Source organism: Trachemys scripta, chromosome 1 (assembly GCF_013100865.1).
Source record: "Trachemys scripta elegans isolate TJP31775 chromosome 1, CAS_Tse_1.0, whole genome shotgun sequence".
In the NCBI taxonomy this organism is placed as follows: Eukaryota; Metazoa; Chordata; order Testudines; family Emydidae; genus Trachemys; species Trachemys scripta.
The window spans coordinates 120,086,292-120,101,503 of NC_048298.1; the positions used below are offsets into that span (position 1 = coordinate 120,086,292).

At 40.3% G+C, this 15,212-nt stretch overlaps 1 protein-coding gene across 4 annotated transcripts in view; it reads right to left on the bottom strand.

Annotated features, from left to right (window-relative positions):
• Positions 1-15,212, bottom strand: part of SCUBE1 (signal peptide, CUB domain and EGF like domain containing 1) — a 295,072-nt gene that overhangs the window by 85,503 nt on the left and 194,357 nt on the right. For all 4 annotated transcript variants that reach the window (XM_034783550.1, XM_034783551.1, XM_034783542.1 and 1 more), the window contains one exon: positions 1,065-1,187. In XM_034783550.1, the coding sequence (XP_034639441.1) occupies positions 1,065-1,187 (123 nt within the window). The remainder of the gene's footprint in view (positions 1-1,064; positions 1,188-15,212) is intronic.

Here is a 15,212-nt window from a genome sequence, read left to right on the forward strand (position 1 = left end):
TCCCCTGTGTCTAACCACACAGTTAGGGTGAGGTAGGCTTTCCAGACAGTGGCAGTACCAATGAGATGCAATGGAAAGTCTTTTGAAATTGCTTGTGTATCCTTAAAAACAGTTCTCCCTTCTTTTTGTTGATGAGTAATGGGGAAGTATTGGAAACCCCAAAATAATAATACTGTTTAGTACTATATATATCCCGTTACACATTCCAAACGCTATGCAAACATTCACTTAGTAATAGAGTTGGGCATCTCCTGCAAAACAATTTCCATGAATATTTCCTCACATTTTTAAATTACCCGCCCTCTGGCCACATACATTCACCTTTTCTATTATCTCCTGGGAACAGGTTAGCAGTCGCGTTTTATTTGCACGAATATTTGCAGAAATTGAATTGTAAAGGTGCATGCATGAGTTTGTTGGAAATGAGTATGTGCTCATCTAGTCGAGGAACAGAAACAATACCATGTGACTCATCTGACCAATGACAATACATGCAGCAAATAATCAATATAAAATATATGAAGTGTTTTTTTTAATTCTCACAGTATCCCTGTGAGGTATGTAAGTAAGTCTCTTTATCCTCATTTTACAGATGGGGGATTAAGACAGAGGCCAGATTCTTATCTCAGTTCCAATACTATAAACCCATTGGCCTTCTCTGAATTTAACCCAGTGTAACTGAGATAAATACGAGTCCCAGAAAGGTTATAGGAGTTGCACAATGACACACAGCAAATTAGAGGAGAACTTGGATTAGAACTCAGGGCTCCCTAACCTGTGTTTATCCCACTATACCACACTGATGCTTATGCTTCAGCTAGACTTACTGCAATTGCATGCCATTCCTATTACTAGAGACATTAAAACCTAGACTGGACATAGCACTAGAAATGACACTAAAAAAACTCCTGTATCAGCCCCTAGAGAATAGCTACCTAATAGGTCTTCTCTGGCTTAAAATTCTATGACTTGTGATTACAATCTGCAATAGAAATGATTTAAAAACAAATAGATTCATTCAAATTAAAGATTCACTTTATAAAAACAGAGTAAAAGAATATTACCTTGGCAGGTTCGTTCATCTGTTAGTAGTTTATAGCCCTTCTGGCAGCTGCATTCAAAGCTACCAACAGTGTTTCGGCAGAAATGGTCACAGCCACCATTGTTTACCAAGCACTCATCAATGTCTGTAAGGGACGGATGGGAAAAGATTAGTTTACTTTCTAGAATAATGATAGGAATATGCAAGCTTGTCCAGTTCTCAACTAGACAGCTGTCTGATTAGAAATACTATGTATGCAGTGTTGGTGTAGCTGTGTCGGTCCCAGGATATTAGAGATACAAAGTGGGTGAGATAATATCTTTTATCAGACCAACTTCTGTTGGTGAGAAAGAGACAAGCTTTTGAGTTACACAGACCTGAAGACAGCTCTGTGCAAGCTCCAAATCTTGTCTCTCTCACCAGCAGAAGTTGGTCCAATAAAAGATATTACCTCACCTACCTTGTCTTTAGAAATAATATCACCAAAACATTCCCTCTTCCCACCCTTATTGGCAATGCTAACAGAGGTGAAGGATTGAATGGTCTTGGAGACTGAACTACTTCTGTCTCATAGAGGTGGTACCTTTAGATCAATCTGACTGAGGTACTTTGATGGAAATAGGCAGGGCTGCATATGCTTCTGCTGCCCAGACATACCTGCTCCTGTGGATACACAGAAGACTTCAGCCTCCATAGCTGTCAGTTTAGAACTTTTATTAGGAACTAAATTCACATGAAAAATTGAAAAAATGATTAAAAAATATGAGACACACAAGATGAGTGAAGTAATATCTTGTACTGGACAAACCTCCATTGGTGGAAGGGACAAATTTTCAGACCAACTCTGTTAAAGGGAACAGAGTTGGTCCAATAAAAGGTATTACCTCACCCACCTTGTCTCTCTAATATCCTGGGACTGACACAGCTACAACACCACTTAAGAAAATATGTGATTTTTGCCTCCAGTGTAAATACAGGGTCCACTGAATACCATTAGTACCTGTGTCTACCTTTCCTAATTCACTGTTAATGCAGGGCAGACTTTGAATTAGTGCATGATGTTGTTTGTCGCTTGCTTATGCATGCAATATTCACATTAACTCCATTTGGGAGTCATGTGCATATATGAAGTGCAGGATCAAGTGTGTGTCACTTAAAATAATTACCGAAGTGTTGTGAAGGGCTCTGTCAGAACAGATCTGCTTCCTTTGTCAAGCTTTGTCTACTTCCCTGCCCCAACTTTTCTAAGAAAAGCTTTCTCCCTTCTCCATCCTGTTAAGCCTTGCATAACAGAACCATCATACTTCCCTGAACCTCCATTGCAATATTTGCCATTTTAGATGTCTTCTCCCAGAGTAAGGACTGTGGGTTCACAACTCATTAGAAAACAGCTAATTGTTAAAGGGAACAAAAGAGCTAACTATATGCCTTTCTTTGAGATTGTATACGACAGGCGAGGTAACATGTTACACACACACACACACACACACACACACACACACACACACACACACACACACACACACACACACACACACACACACCCCAGCATATTCTTCTGTGAAGGAAACAAGACCTGACATGATCTTGGAGAGTGATTTTCCCAGTGATCCAGGAAGCCTCTTACCAGCAAACTTGGAAACTTTTAGGAATATCAATTGGCCATTTAAAAAACAAATCCTGCTAAGAGCAAGTCTAGGTGTTAAAAGAATGATTGCATAGAAATGGAAATCTGCCAAAGATATGAATAGGGCTGTTGAGTGAGCTGGTGCAGTTAGAAAGAATTACTTGGAAATATAGGAGAGAGAGGAAGATTTTGAGGTGATTTTTTTAAAGAAATGCTTGGTTAAATTATTATTAGTACCTGTAATAAGCAAACAAGTAAATAAATCCTTAAAAAGACACGTAATTACTGTGAAAATGTAGGGAGGTACATATAAGTAGTTATGCCTGTTACTGTGTAATATATACAGCAACAAAATATGACAGCAGAAGAATAACTGTGTTAGAACTTAAACCTGGATCATGTACAGTATATATAACTTTTAATCACTGAGAGCCAGATTCTCTCACTCTTTCTCCAGGTGTATGGAGACAACAGAGTGAGGTACTATTCAGTGTGAGTAAAGGAGGCAGATACTTGCACTGCATTTGCAGTTAGAAGAGTTTTCTCATTTGATACTTATATGACAAGTACAAAGGAGGAAGACATTGTGATCCAGTGGGTTGATACTAAAAATTCTGGGCGTAAGGGTGAGCCTTACTGTGGGCTCGATTCTTAAACCCTATTATTAACGTGGAGTAGTACTTACATTGCAAGTTGTCCTATTGATTTCAAAGGGACTATTCATAGAATAAGATACTACTCAGTGGGAGTAATGGCAGAATCAATCCTTATGTGATTTTTGGAAGGCTAGTTGAATTCTTTGTGCGTAGGCAAAACACCTATAAAACTGAGTTAACAGAAGAAACCTTACTTGCATGTTACATGCAAGCTGAGCTTTCCAGGTTGAATCAGTGTAAAAAACAATTGGAGTGAGTTCTTTGGCTATACATTTTCAAACTTGAGTGCCTGAAGTCAGGTGTCTAAAACAGTAGCTTTAGGCTTCCAAATCTGAAAATGTTGGCCTTTAGCAAAGAGAAACCCTGGACTGCACTTCAGAAGATTATGGCCCTAAAGACTGGAGACAGATCCCATTTGATGTCAAATTGTGGCTAAAACAGTCCCGTCTCAATAAAAACAACAACAATACATCACAAGTCCTACTGACTTATTTCCTCTGCAAGTGTTTCCAGTCTTATTAATGATTCTTTCCAATCCCATTCTGCACAGTTGGGATTGCTTTACAGATCTCATGATGAAAGACCATCACTGTGCAAGACGAGGAGATCCCAACCATCAAGCTTTTCTAGGGTATATATAACTACAGATTATAAAAATCTCCAAGCGGAGATAAAAATCTTAGCCAGAAAGGAATTCCAGATTATACATCTCTACCCTGATATAACGCGACCTGATATAACACGAATTCGGATATAACATTGTAAAGCAGTGCTCCGGGTGGGTGGGGCTGCGCACTACGGTGGATCAAAGCAAGTTCAATATAACACGGTTTCACCTATAACGTGGTAAGATTTTTTGGCTCCCAAGGACAGCGTTATATCAAGGTAGAGGTATATGTTAACTATAACATGTCATGTGCTGTACACATAGTAGTTACCCATCATGAAGAAGGTATCTCTTACTTATGGTAAACACACTGTGATATCTGAGCTGCTACATTGCTCTATATTCTGAGCATATGTACTCTGAACAGGAAATCACTGCTGAGTCTCAGACAACATGGGGGGTAACTGTGGAGAAGGACTGACTGATGACCACTGTATTTCACCATGTTCGATACCAAATTCTAGTAGCATTTAGCTTTCCTTTCAGGGTCTGTGAAGATGATATAGGATCTAAATAGAACTTTTCTGAATCAGAGGGTAAGATCTTAAGCTGGTGTAAATCAGTGGAGCTCCATTAAAAATACAGCTTTTCAAATTTATACCAGCAGAGAATCTGGATCAGGATTTGTCCAAAGAAGAGAGAGTCCAAAGAAGGAGAACCTCTCCCCTATCCCCCACATGACTTTGGTCCTTTTTAGTCCTTTTAGTTGAAATACTGGCTGTGGGGGTGAGTTTTCATGCGGCCTTTCGAAACCAGGACCTTCAAAACACAATGGAGGTCAAAACTGTTAACTGCAAAAACATTCTAAAAAGGATAAATAGCGCCATGTCTCTGCTTTCACTGTATTTCTTTCCATGGGCATAACGAGATTGACAAGGCATGTAAAAATTATTTCACTCTATGGAGGGCAGAGCATTGCTGCATTTCACTTGAAAGTGAACAGTATCCAACCATATCATGTCTGACCGGTTCATATAAATTGCACCAAGCCTATATCCCCACTATTTTTCTTTCCACAGCTATAAATAACTCTTGTTATGAGGCATGTGAAAATAACAAATGGTCCTACTTGTGTGAAAGGGTGAGGGCCCCATTTATCTTTAAACTGATTGGTGCCCAACCTCAGTGTGTCCAAGTGGCTGATGTGAATTGCACCAAGGCTCCAAAAAAATGTCTATCCTTCGCGGAATCTTCTATATTCACATAAATCATGGAAGGAAAAATAATACCTGGTGGGAATTGATCACTGAATACCCGACATTTAGGAAAATTCCTGCACTTGTTACTCAGTCAAACATCCCAGTGAAGTTAATGGAGCTTTGCCTGAATGAGGACTATCAACTGCATTTGATTTCAGTGCGTATCATTTTCAGGTGGTAACAGAGATTACATTCAAGAGGTTTCAGTTCTCTCTCTTTTTCTCTTTCCACAGCTTTTTGTTCTGCAGTATCCCAAGGAATGTGAAAATGCAGAAATGGTGCACTCTTCCCAGGGGGTGGGTCTTAAAGTGCCTTGAAAACTGAAGTGTTTGGAGATTGCTTTGCTCAGACAACCTGCCATTCATTTAAAATATGCAGGCTAAGGTGTGTGATGGGTTTATAATTATTAATAATGAAACCCTGAAGGCTCTTTTTTTATTGCAGTAAGTCAGCATCATTAAGAGATCCTTTACTCATCCACATGATTGACACACCACAAACGCTGAATTATAAACATTGAGGAATATGTAGCAAGGTAGAAATGGAAAATACACTATAGATAAAAACCACTAGGGCATTAGAATTTACTAATCAAAGGAATATCAGGTCATATTTATTATTTTGTGGAAGGAGGGGCATAGTCAACAGCTTCTGCACCCAAGCTTCTAAATAAGTCCCATTAGCTCCCGAATTGTCCCATTTTTCTCTCTCAATTTTTATAAAATTAAGATAAAATAAAATTTTAAAATGTGGTTAATACAAAGGTAGAAAAATCATCTTGAATGATATCATTATATTTTAGGAGAAATAAATTTAACTATTAGATTTAGATATGGGCAGAGATCAAAACTCCTGCATCCAAACAACCCAAACCATTGGAAGATTTTGGACCCAGAATAAAATTTTACAAGCTGCCCCCTATTTCTGTCTTGGGGAACAAACCAAAACCCGGTTTCTTTGGAACACCCCTGAAGTGGGGAAAAGTAAAGATTCAGACTTTGCAGCTCAGGCCCATCTCAAACTACATTTTTAAGTTGCGGCTCAAATCCTGCCATTCTTCTGCTACTGCAGAGCCTACACCCTTTCGGACTCCCCTGCCAAAATCAGTTATGAAGGGTCTGTATATGTGATCCGAATGCAGGATCAGGGTCTTAATCTTTTGCGAATGGCCCACTATTTTGGTGAATGAATCCAAGTACATTTTTTTAAATGCTGCTTTTTTGTAAACATTTTGTAAAGCTTCATCTATTCTTTATAATCCTTACAAACTAATTGTAGATGAATGGAGTAGGGAGAGGAAATACGATTCTGAAATGTAGAATTGCTTTATGCATAGGATTGTCCTCAATTGTCTTAGGAACTTAAACTGGGAGTCGGGTGGAGGGGACAGTTTTAAAAAAAGGAACAGAAAACACAAATGTCTTGTGATAAGTTGCATGGCTTCAAATTGACCAGAGGGAACTGCCAGTCATTTGTTGTTTTTCTTTTCATGTTTTTGTGAAGATGAATGGAGATGACTGATGCTGTGTGACTAAGATCTGCTCAGCATAATTCGTGTAGGTTTGCAAATGTTTGGAAGGACCTGGTTTGGATCAGATTTGTGTGTGAGTGTGTGAGTGTGTGTGTGTGTGTGTGTTTACACAGCCAAAATTTTGCCTTGCTATATGCAGGAGAATAAATTAAAAAGTACAGGTTTTTTGGATATCATATAATTTAAAACTTTACATAAGCTGGTTAAAAGGCACTGAAAGGGCAATCAATGTGCAATCACCACTTCTCTCTTAGACAGATACCTGACAACAATTTACAAAGCAAGCTTGTATGCTGGAAGTGAGGCTCTTCATTTCAATGGCTGGACAAATATTTGAACTGCATGTGTCTGTCTAACCCTTTACAGTTTTAAAATGCTATCACACCCAGAAAACAATGTACTCCAAGACCAAGCTCAAATGGTTACAAAAACTTCACACCCCGTGTTACATTGATTAATGACAGATTATCAGGACTAATAAGGCCAATATTAGAATATCCATGACGGGACAAGGGAGGCAGAGGGATAGGAGGGGGGGGTGACAGGAGGTACTGATACTCAGTTGGAGGGGGAGGGAACCAACCAGCTTCAGGCTGGAAAGGAGGGTCGCAGGGGTTCCTACAGGATTGCGGGTCCATTCCAGCCCCTCATAAGACTCATAGACTTTAAGGTCAGAAGGAACCATCATGATCATCTAGTCTGACCTCTTGCACATTGCAGGCCACAGAACCTCGCCCACTCCTGAAATAGACCCCTAACCTTTGGCTGAGTGATTGAAGTCCTCAAATCACGATTTAAAGACTTCAAGTTACAGAGAATTCACCATTTACACTAGCTCCCTGGTCCTAGGTCCCGCAGCATCTGCTCCAGCCCCTCTGGGTCCTGCTCTTGCCTCTCCTCCTCCCTGGGCCCTGCGACATCCACTATCTCACCTCTCTCTCACCCCTTCAGCCCGCTGGTATGCATGAGTTTATATGGAGGTGGAGCCCCCATAATATTTCCATTGCAGAGGTGTTACCTCACACTTTCGCTGCCCCGGTCCTGGATAATTACATCTAATTTGTCCAGGGAGTGGACTATCTTGCTAATTTTTCCTAACAGTTTCTCTTTCCCCATGTCACTGTCGTACCATCTCTCTGTGTCAGGCCACGTCTACGCTATGGTGGCATAGCTCCGATGCCATAGTTATATGTTGCTGTAATCCCATAGTGTAGATGCAGACTACAGCAATGGAAGGGTTTTCCTATCACTGTAGGGACTCCCCCTCCTTGAGTGATGGTAGCTAGGTCAACAGAAGCATTCTTCCATTGACCGAGCTGCAGCTGTACCACAGCTATGGCAGTTAGGGATGTGGAGTTTTTCACACACCTCAGTGCTGGACCTATGTCAACCTAAGTTTTAAGTATTGACCAGACCTTGCTCTTCTGCCTTTAAAAGTTGCCAATCATTTGAAAATCTTGTTACTACAATTGCCCTTGCTGATATAGATATTAGTCTTCCATACTTCCCAACATTCGAAGAGGCTAAAACGGGACAGTCCTGCCCTCGTGGGGGGATGAGAGGCTCGTGTGTGTGTGTGGGACGGTGTTGGGTGGTATCCCTGGTGGTGGTGGAAGGTCCTGGAGGGGTAAGGTGGGATGGAGGGAAGCCCCTGGGATGGGAGTTCCAGAGTGACCCTAGCCACACTCACCCTGGAGTGGCAGCTCATGTGGCACCTGTCCCACAGGGCTGGCTGGACTTGGCTCCCCACTCCAGGTGTTGCTGCCTGGCCCCAGTGCATGGAATTGCAGTGCTGCTCAGGTTTGGCCTGGCTCCCCTGACAGGAAGGAAGGGTTTGTGGGTTAATAAGGAACAATCCTGCAAAACATGGGACTGTTGGGAGCTCTGGTCTGCTGATGCGTTCTCTACTGAGTTGCTCCCACTGAGTTATGATAATACTTAGCTCTTATATGGCATTTTTCATTAGTAGGCCTCCAAGTGCTTTAGAAAGGAGGCCAATAGCATTATCCCATTTTACAGATTGGGAAACTGAGGCACAGAGAACTGATGTGACTTGCTCAAGGTCACCCAGCAGACTAGGGAATAGAACCCAGGGCTCCAAACCCATGCACTATCCACTAGGCTACACTGCTTAGGCAGTACTTCTGTCACGGGGCAGAAGGCACAGCTGTGTACTGCACACTTATGTAGAATATACACCAATAAATAAGCATGCATGCAAAATATGACCAGAGTGGCCAATATTCATGGTATTAATACTATATGGCAAATAATAGAACTATATTTAATATATGTATCATCTGACAATATATCTGAAATATATTTAACACGTAGGAATTAATGTAAACATATCAACAGCACTGTTCATATTCCATGGGCTATTTTAAATATCAGGAAAATTGGCTAGTTCTGTAATATTTCAAATAGTGTATATTCAGTACATTTTATTAGCTCTATAGGGCCAATTTCTGTCCTCAGCCCCAGTGTTGTAACCCCATTGGCTTCGATGGAGTTGCAATGGAATCTAAGTCTGAATTTAGGCTATGCTATTCCTGAAAAACGTCAGGACGGTTGTGGTCTAGTGGATTGTATGGAGTCAGGAGTTATAGTGCCAGTTTTGTTACTGACTTCTACTAAGAATTTGGGTAAGTCACTCAACATTTCGCTACCTGAATTACCCCATATGTAAAATGGAATAATAATACTTGCCTCTTTAAGAGATTCTCTCTTCAAGAGAGAAACAGGGGTATATAAGCAAAAAATATTGTATTTTTCCATATGGGTTTCATATGAATTTTACTGATATAATAACCAATGTTTTCCTCTTTCCCACCTCAGTCTTTATGCAATCTCATTACAAGGAACAATCCTTTAGCAAAATGGATTTTTTCCCCTTATTTATCAAGGGATATTACTTTTGAGTCCTACTCATTTTAAAGTTGATATTGCACAGTTTAATTTGGATGCAATTTTCTTCACTTCCTATCCCAAAGTACTAGTCGTTTAGGGCAATTGCATGCTGTTCAGCAGCTGCTGTGTTTTACCTTGAGGTGGCTGCATTTTGGAGGTTGGTTAGGTTCTATACGATCATATTCTGCCTTCAGATACATGCATGCAGGTTCCATTGCTGCACATGTGAATGTAAATTCAGAATATAGCTCATGGCCTGTAAATTGCTTTACATCTCTCAGGAGGAAATAATACCTGAATGCTTATATAGTGCCTCCCACATCTGATAACAACAAAGGTCAGCATGCTACAAATTTCAATGCATTAAAACTTCGTAACATTCCTGTGAGTTGGGTAAGTATTGTTATGGTAATTTTTTATAGATGGGAAAACCAAGATGGAAAGGAGATGATGAGTGACTTGCCTAGCATCACACATGAAGTAAAAAACAGCCAGAAAAAGAAATAATCAAGCACATAACCCATCTTCCTTGATTCCCTTCCTTTAACCACATCACCATCTTTTCCCTCCGAAGGAGCTAATTAAGTATAATATATGATAATCATTAGCCACCAAGTAGCAACTTAAAAAGTTTTCCATTTATTTAGTTTTGTGGGTTTGGTTGTTCAGTAAGGCATTTCCTTAATTATCAAAATTAAAACTAGATCGGTCAGACAAGGATGGGCTGAATAAAAGTTAAATCCCTCTTTCCTTGAAAACATGGTGCCCACAAAGCACAGAGCTTTGTGCAAATGTTCTCAGAGCATGGAAAGGTTGAGGCAGGTTTCAACAAATTTCTCTCATGTCACTTTCTCCCTTTTCTTCTGAAAATCTTTGCAATTTCCAGAAGAAACCTGTCTTCAAATACAGATGGTAATCTGTCACACATGGATTTAAGTGTCAGCTTTTTACCTTCAGGACATATCCACTCTGACATTATCCACCAATCAATCAATAAAAAAGCCTGCCAGGCTGCCAAGAGATCTATCACCTTGTAAAACAAACATTATGTCCTATTATTTTCTTATTACAGTTAATTCGATTTATAGAACACAAAAAGCATCGGAAGTGGAAAACTTAAGAGACATTGTCAACATAGTTTAGGCCCTGGATTCTAATTTTTTGAAGGGAGGGATTTACTAAGCCTAATATGAAAAGACAGGATTTTCATTATAAAATTTCATTGAAAACAGTTAATTTTTTTTAATAACTTAAAAACATGTCAGTGCAGTGTTGTCAACTCAAACAGCAGCACTGTTTTTGAGACCGGACAACCACAAAGTGAAATGGACTGGAAAGAGAGTGAAATTAACCTAGAGAGGCTTACACTGGTGTTAGGATGGGTACATTAAGGACTGGGAGGTGCTCTGATGGAATAGTAAGTAGACAGGCAGACTTGTATGGCAATATTAAAAACATGGGACTAATATTGCTAAGCTTACTATTCACTTTTCTGAGGTACTCCTGGGGCCCCCAATACCACATTATCTCAGTACCCCAGTCTTTAATATATTTGCATTTCACAGATGGGGAACAGAAGCAGAGAGAAACTAAGTGACTTGTCTGAGGTCACACAGGCAGTCTGTAGCAGAGGAGGGAATTGAACCTGGTTCTAAATTAGTGTCCTAACCATTGGTCCATCCTTTCTCTCATCTCTAGTAAGTGGGATTGCTCATGGTTTGTACAAAGCACCATGCATGCTTATTGGATCAGACCAAACTTGAGCAAAACTCTCACTCAAGTCCATGAGAGTTTTGCCTGGGTCAGAGCTTAGTGAAAACAAATGGCAGATTTTGCAATTTGCTGCCCCTGCATGGGTCCCAGTGAAATTAATGGACCTCTGTCCAGGCGCACCACAGAGCCTGCATGCAGTGAATTGCAGAACTGAGGTCTGAGTAAGCACCTCAGGGTTTAGCCCATTATTTTTTACCTTGACAGAGTCCCTTTAATTTGGGCTATTTTCACTTTTTCTTGAACTGCGATCTGCTGAAGAAGGGTATATATTTATTTTGAACAAATGTAGTTACAGAGCTCTGTCTGGAAATGGTGCTATGATTTCTGTTTGGTTTCGTTACATAAGTTTAAAACTAAAACTGAAGGTTTTCTGAAAAATAAAAAAGATTTTGCACCATACTGCAGTTCTAAGGCCAACATCTGCACTGACCTGCCACCCCCCCGCCCCAGCAATCCCACTGAAATCATGCTGGCTGCAACATCCCCTTTACTATGATCATACCGACAATTGGGGCTGCAGTTTGTTTCCTGGCTACTCCTAGTGAAGAGGAACAGTACAAAGCAGAAAACAACTCTACACCAGTTCAAATCACTCAGAGATGATAATGAATCACAGTAAATCAATCAATCAATCAATAAATGGATCAAGAAACAATTTCCCCCAAAGCCCTTTCATAGCTCTTAGTTTAGCCTTCCAGGTCCCAATCCTGTTTCTACTGAAGCCAACTACTTCAGTGGGAACAGGATCCAGCCACATATAAAAAGTAGCTGTTTTTATGGCAATAAAATAGAAGAATAAAAAAATTACTTTTCAGTCTTGAATATCATTGACTATGAATAGCTTGCTGCCTTAACCAAACCCCAAACTGCAGAATGTGTGGCATATCTTTACATAATATATTGTGGTTGTTGACCCTCAGGGCATTTTATATTGTTGGAGGAATGTGAAGTCTTTTTAACAACTAAAAGGCAAAATATGACCCTCTCAAGCAATAATTTAAAGGATCTAGTATTTTCAAATGAGACTAACGCAAAGACAAATAACAACCGCAAGCTTCCTTGGAAGAGGAATATTGCCAGTTCATGACAACCAAAAATGTAATACAAATACTTACTGTGTGATATGACTGAATGGTTGAAAGTTACAAGTTAGATGACATCTGACCTGAATGTTCCATTGTTTATTGGAAGGTAATTTGGCACACTACATTTGTCTTTTATAGAAGACTCTGTACCAGACAAATGGATGGAACATCTTCAATTAAAAAATAAAGGTCTGACTATCAAAAACCAACGGAAGGGACAATAGAATCCACACAAGTGTTCAGAAACTAGATCAGTTGACAGGGTCAGTGTTAAGCTTTTGGGGTCCCCAGTGAGTTTATGCTCCCAGGTAGTCCATTAGAGATTTTGCCAATGTCAGCATTGTCAACAAACTACTTCTCAACTCCGCCCGTCCTTGCCCCTCCCATCCACTCTTCTCTCAAGTTCTGCACTTTGCCTACCTTTTCAGCTAACCAACATTTCCCTTTGTTTTCTGAATCCTGCCAGTTTATCACATCATCTCTGCTTGTTGAGCTTCCCACTTATAAGAAACATCCACTTCAGCAGCAGCTGAAAACAGTATCACCCACAATTTCATCTCCCTCTTAGAAAGTTTGGGCCAAATTCTGCTCTTGGTTACCCCAATGCCACACCACTGTCAGCAGAATTCGGCCCAGTCTGTTTCTGTCCAAATGCATGTCCAAATCCCTTGATCTGATAATTAGGATATCCCCCTGCAATTTAGCCACTTAGTTGCCTGCTCAGATTCAAGGGTTATTCCCTATAAATTTCATCTCCTCCTCAGTAACCCAACACCTTGTTCATATTTCTCCTTTTGCTAATATTAACTTGAACATTTTTTACGCTCTGACTTCTGTGGACTACTTTTTATCCCACCCTCTCTTCCACTTTCTACTACCGTATAACTCCATCCTTCCCACATCTCACATTCAACTTGCCCATTTAAAAACATTCTCAGTTTTTCTGTCCCTCTAGAACCCTCACTACAATGGATGAACTTGTGCTCTCAGAGCAAAAGACAAAATGATGGTGCACCAAAATCTTGTCTATCATACAGTCTGTAAATAGTATGTAGCCATCTGTAATGCTTCCCTTCTATCTGCAAAAACAGGTATTGATTATTTTGTAATCTACAAAAGCACTGGTAATCAGTGTTCATTCTTTCAACTCTATCAGATTCTTTCAACCGATTCCTTTTCTGTTCTTCCCATCACCCAGTGCAGAGAGTTTGCCACATTGGTCTATGCCAAAAATGCATCCACGTATGATGGCATCATGGCAGTCAACAACATTGCATTTACTACCATTGACTCTCCTCAAATCCCCAAATTTCCAACATCTTTGTCTCACCATATCTGACCTTACTAACATTATCTGCTCCTCAAAGAAAATCAAACAAACCTCCTTGCGCCCTTAGCATCTCACCTCACCATGTCTCAAACTCTTTTGTCAGTCTGCCTCTATCAGACTATACAATGTGGTCATCACGCCACTCCCCCAACAGCAACTACCCCCCCACATTCAATTTCCCTTTCTCCTCAAAATACTAGAGAAAAATATTCTCTTCTTCTTTCCCAACCACAGCATCCTTGATTCGTTCTGATTGGTCTTCCAACCTCACAGGTGTCTTCAGGGTGGTTAGTGACTCCCAGGTGATCTTAGCTCCTCTCATAACCTTATCCACAACCTCCATCCAGCGTTTGACACTACTGACCCCACCAGTCTCCTCAGTTGTCCTGCAGATGTCACTAGCTCTCTCTTCACTTGGTTATAGTCCTAATTGCTTTTTGCCTCTAGAGGTCACTATGCCTTGGATGGTAAGGCCCAGACTGTCAAACGTAGAAGCCTAAAGTTAGATTTCTAATCCATATTTAACTCCTAGGTAAGTGACCTGATTTTCTAGATCTACTTTTGAAAATTTTGGCCTCAACCAGTTGGCCCCCTACACTTTGCTCTGGTCTCAGCTCTGTACAGTCTCTAGATACCTCTTCCCACTTGGGCAACTAACAACTTGAACTTAACTACCACTTTTATGCCAGAGTAACTCAATTTCTCATCTCCCTTCACATCCTTAACTAACCCTGCCCTTCCCTTTGTCTCATACATGTAGTCTGGCTCTGTACCAAGATAAATACTTGGCAACTAAAATAACTTCAGCTGTATCTCCAGCTTATCAACAGCCTCCTTCGACTCTGACCTTCCTTTCAGATCCACAGACTTGGAGTACCCTTTGAAAGCAAGTGTTCCTTTGCATCTTGCATTACTACACTCAAAACCCACACATGTTAATATCTCAACACACCGCTGAATCCCTCATATAAGCATTTGTCACGTAGTACCTTGAGTATTACAAGTCTCTCTTCTATGTCTTGAAAAAAAATCACCTAACTTCTGTTTCCAGAACCTCATATCTACACTGAATCACCCCAGAACACTTTCATTCTCACCCTAAAAGACGCTTGTTTCCAATTCAGAGTTGTTCTCCTCATTCTCAAAGTCCTTCATGGCTACACCCAACCTATTTCCATTGTCTTAGAGTCTTATTTTAGCCTTTTGCTGCCATTGCTTGCCAGTTCTGATCACCAAGAACTCCTCTATTCTCCTCTGTCCTATGTTGGGGGTGGATCCTTGGTGGCAGCCATAGAATCTATCCAGAGAGTTTGCCAACTTTCTTGATCTTTCCTACTCAACTTAAAAATGCAACTCAATCTCTACATCATCTTTTCTGCTTTTGACTACAAA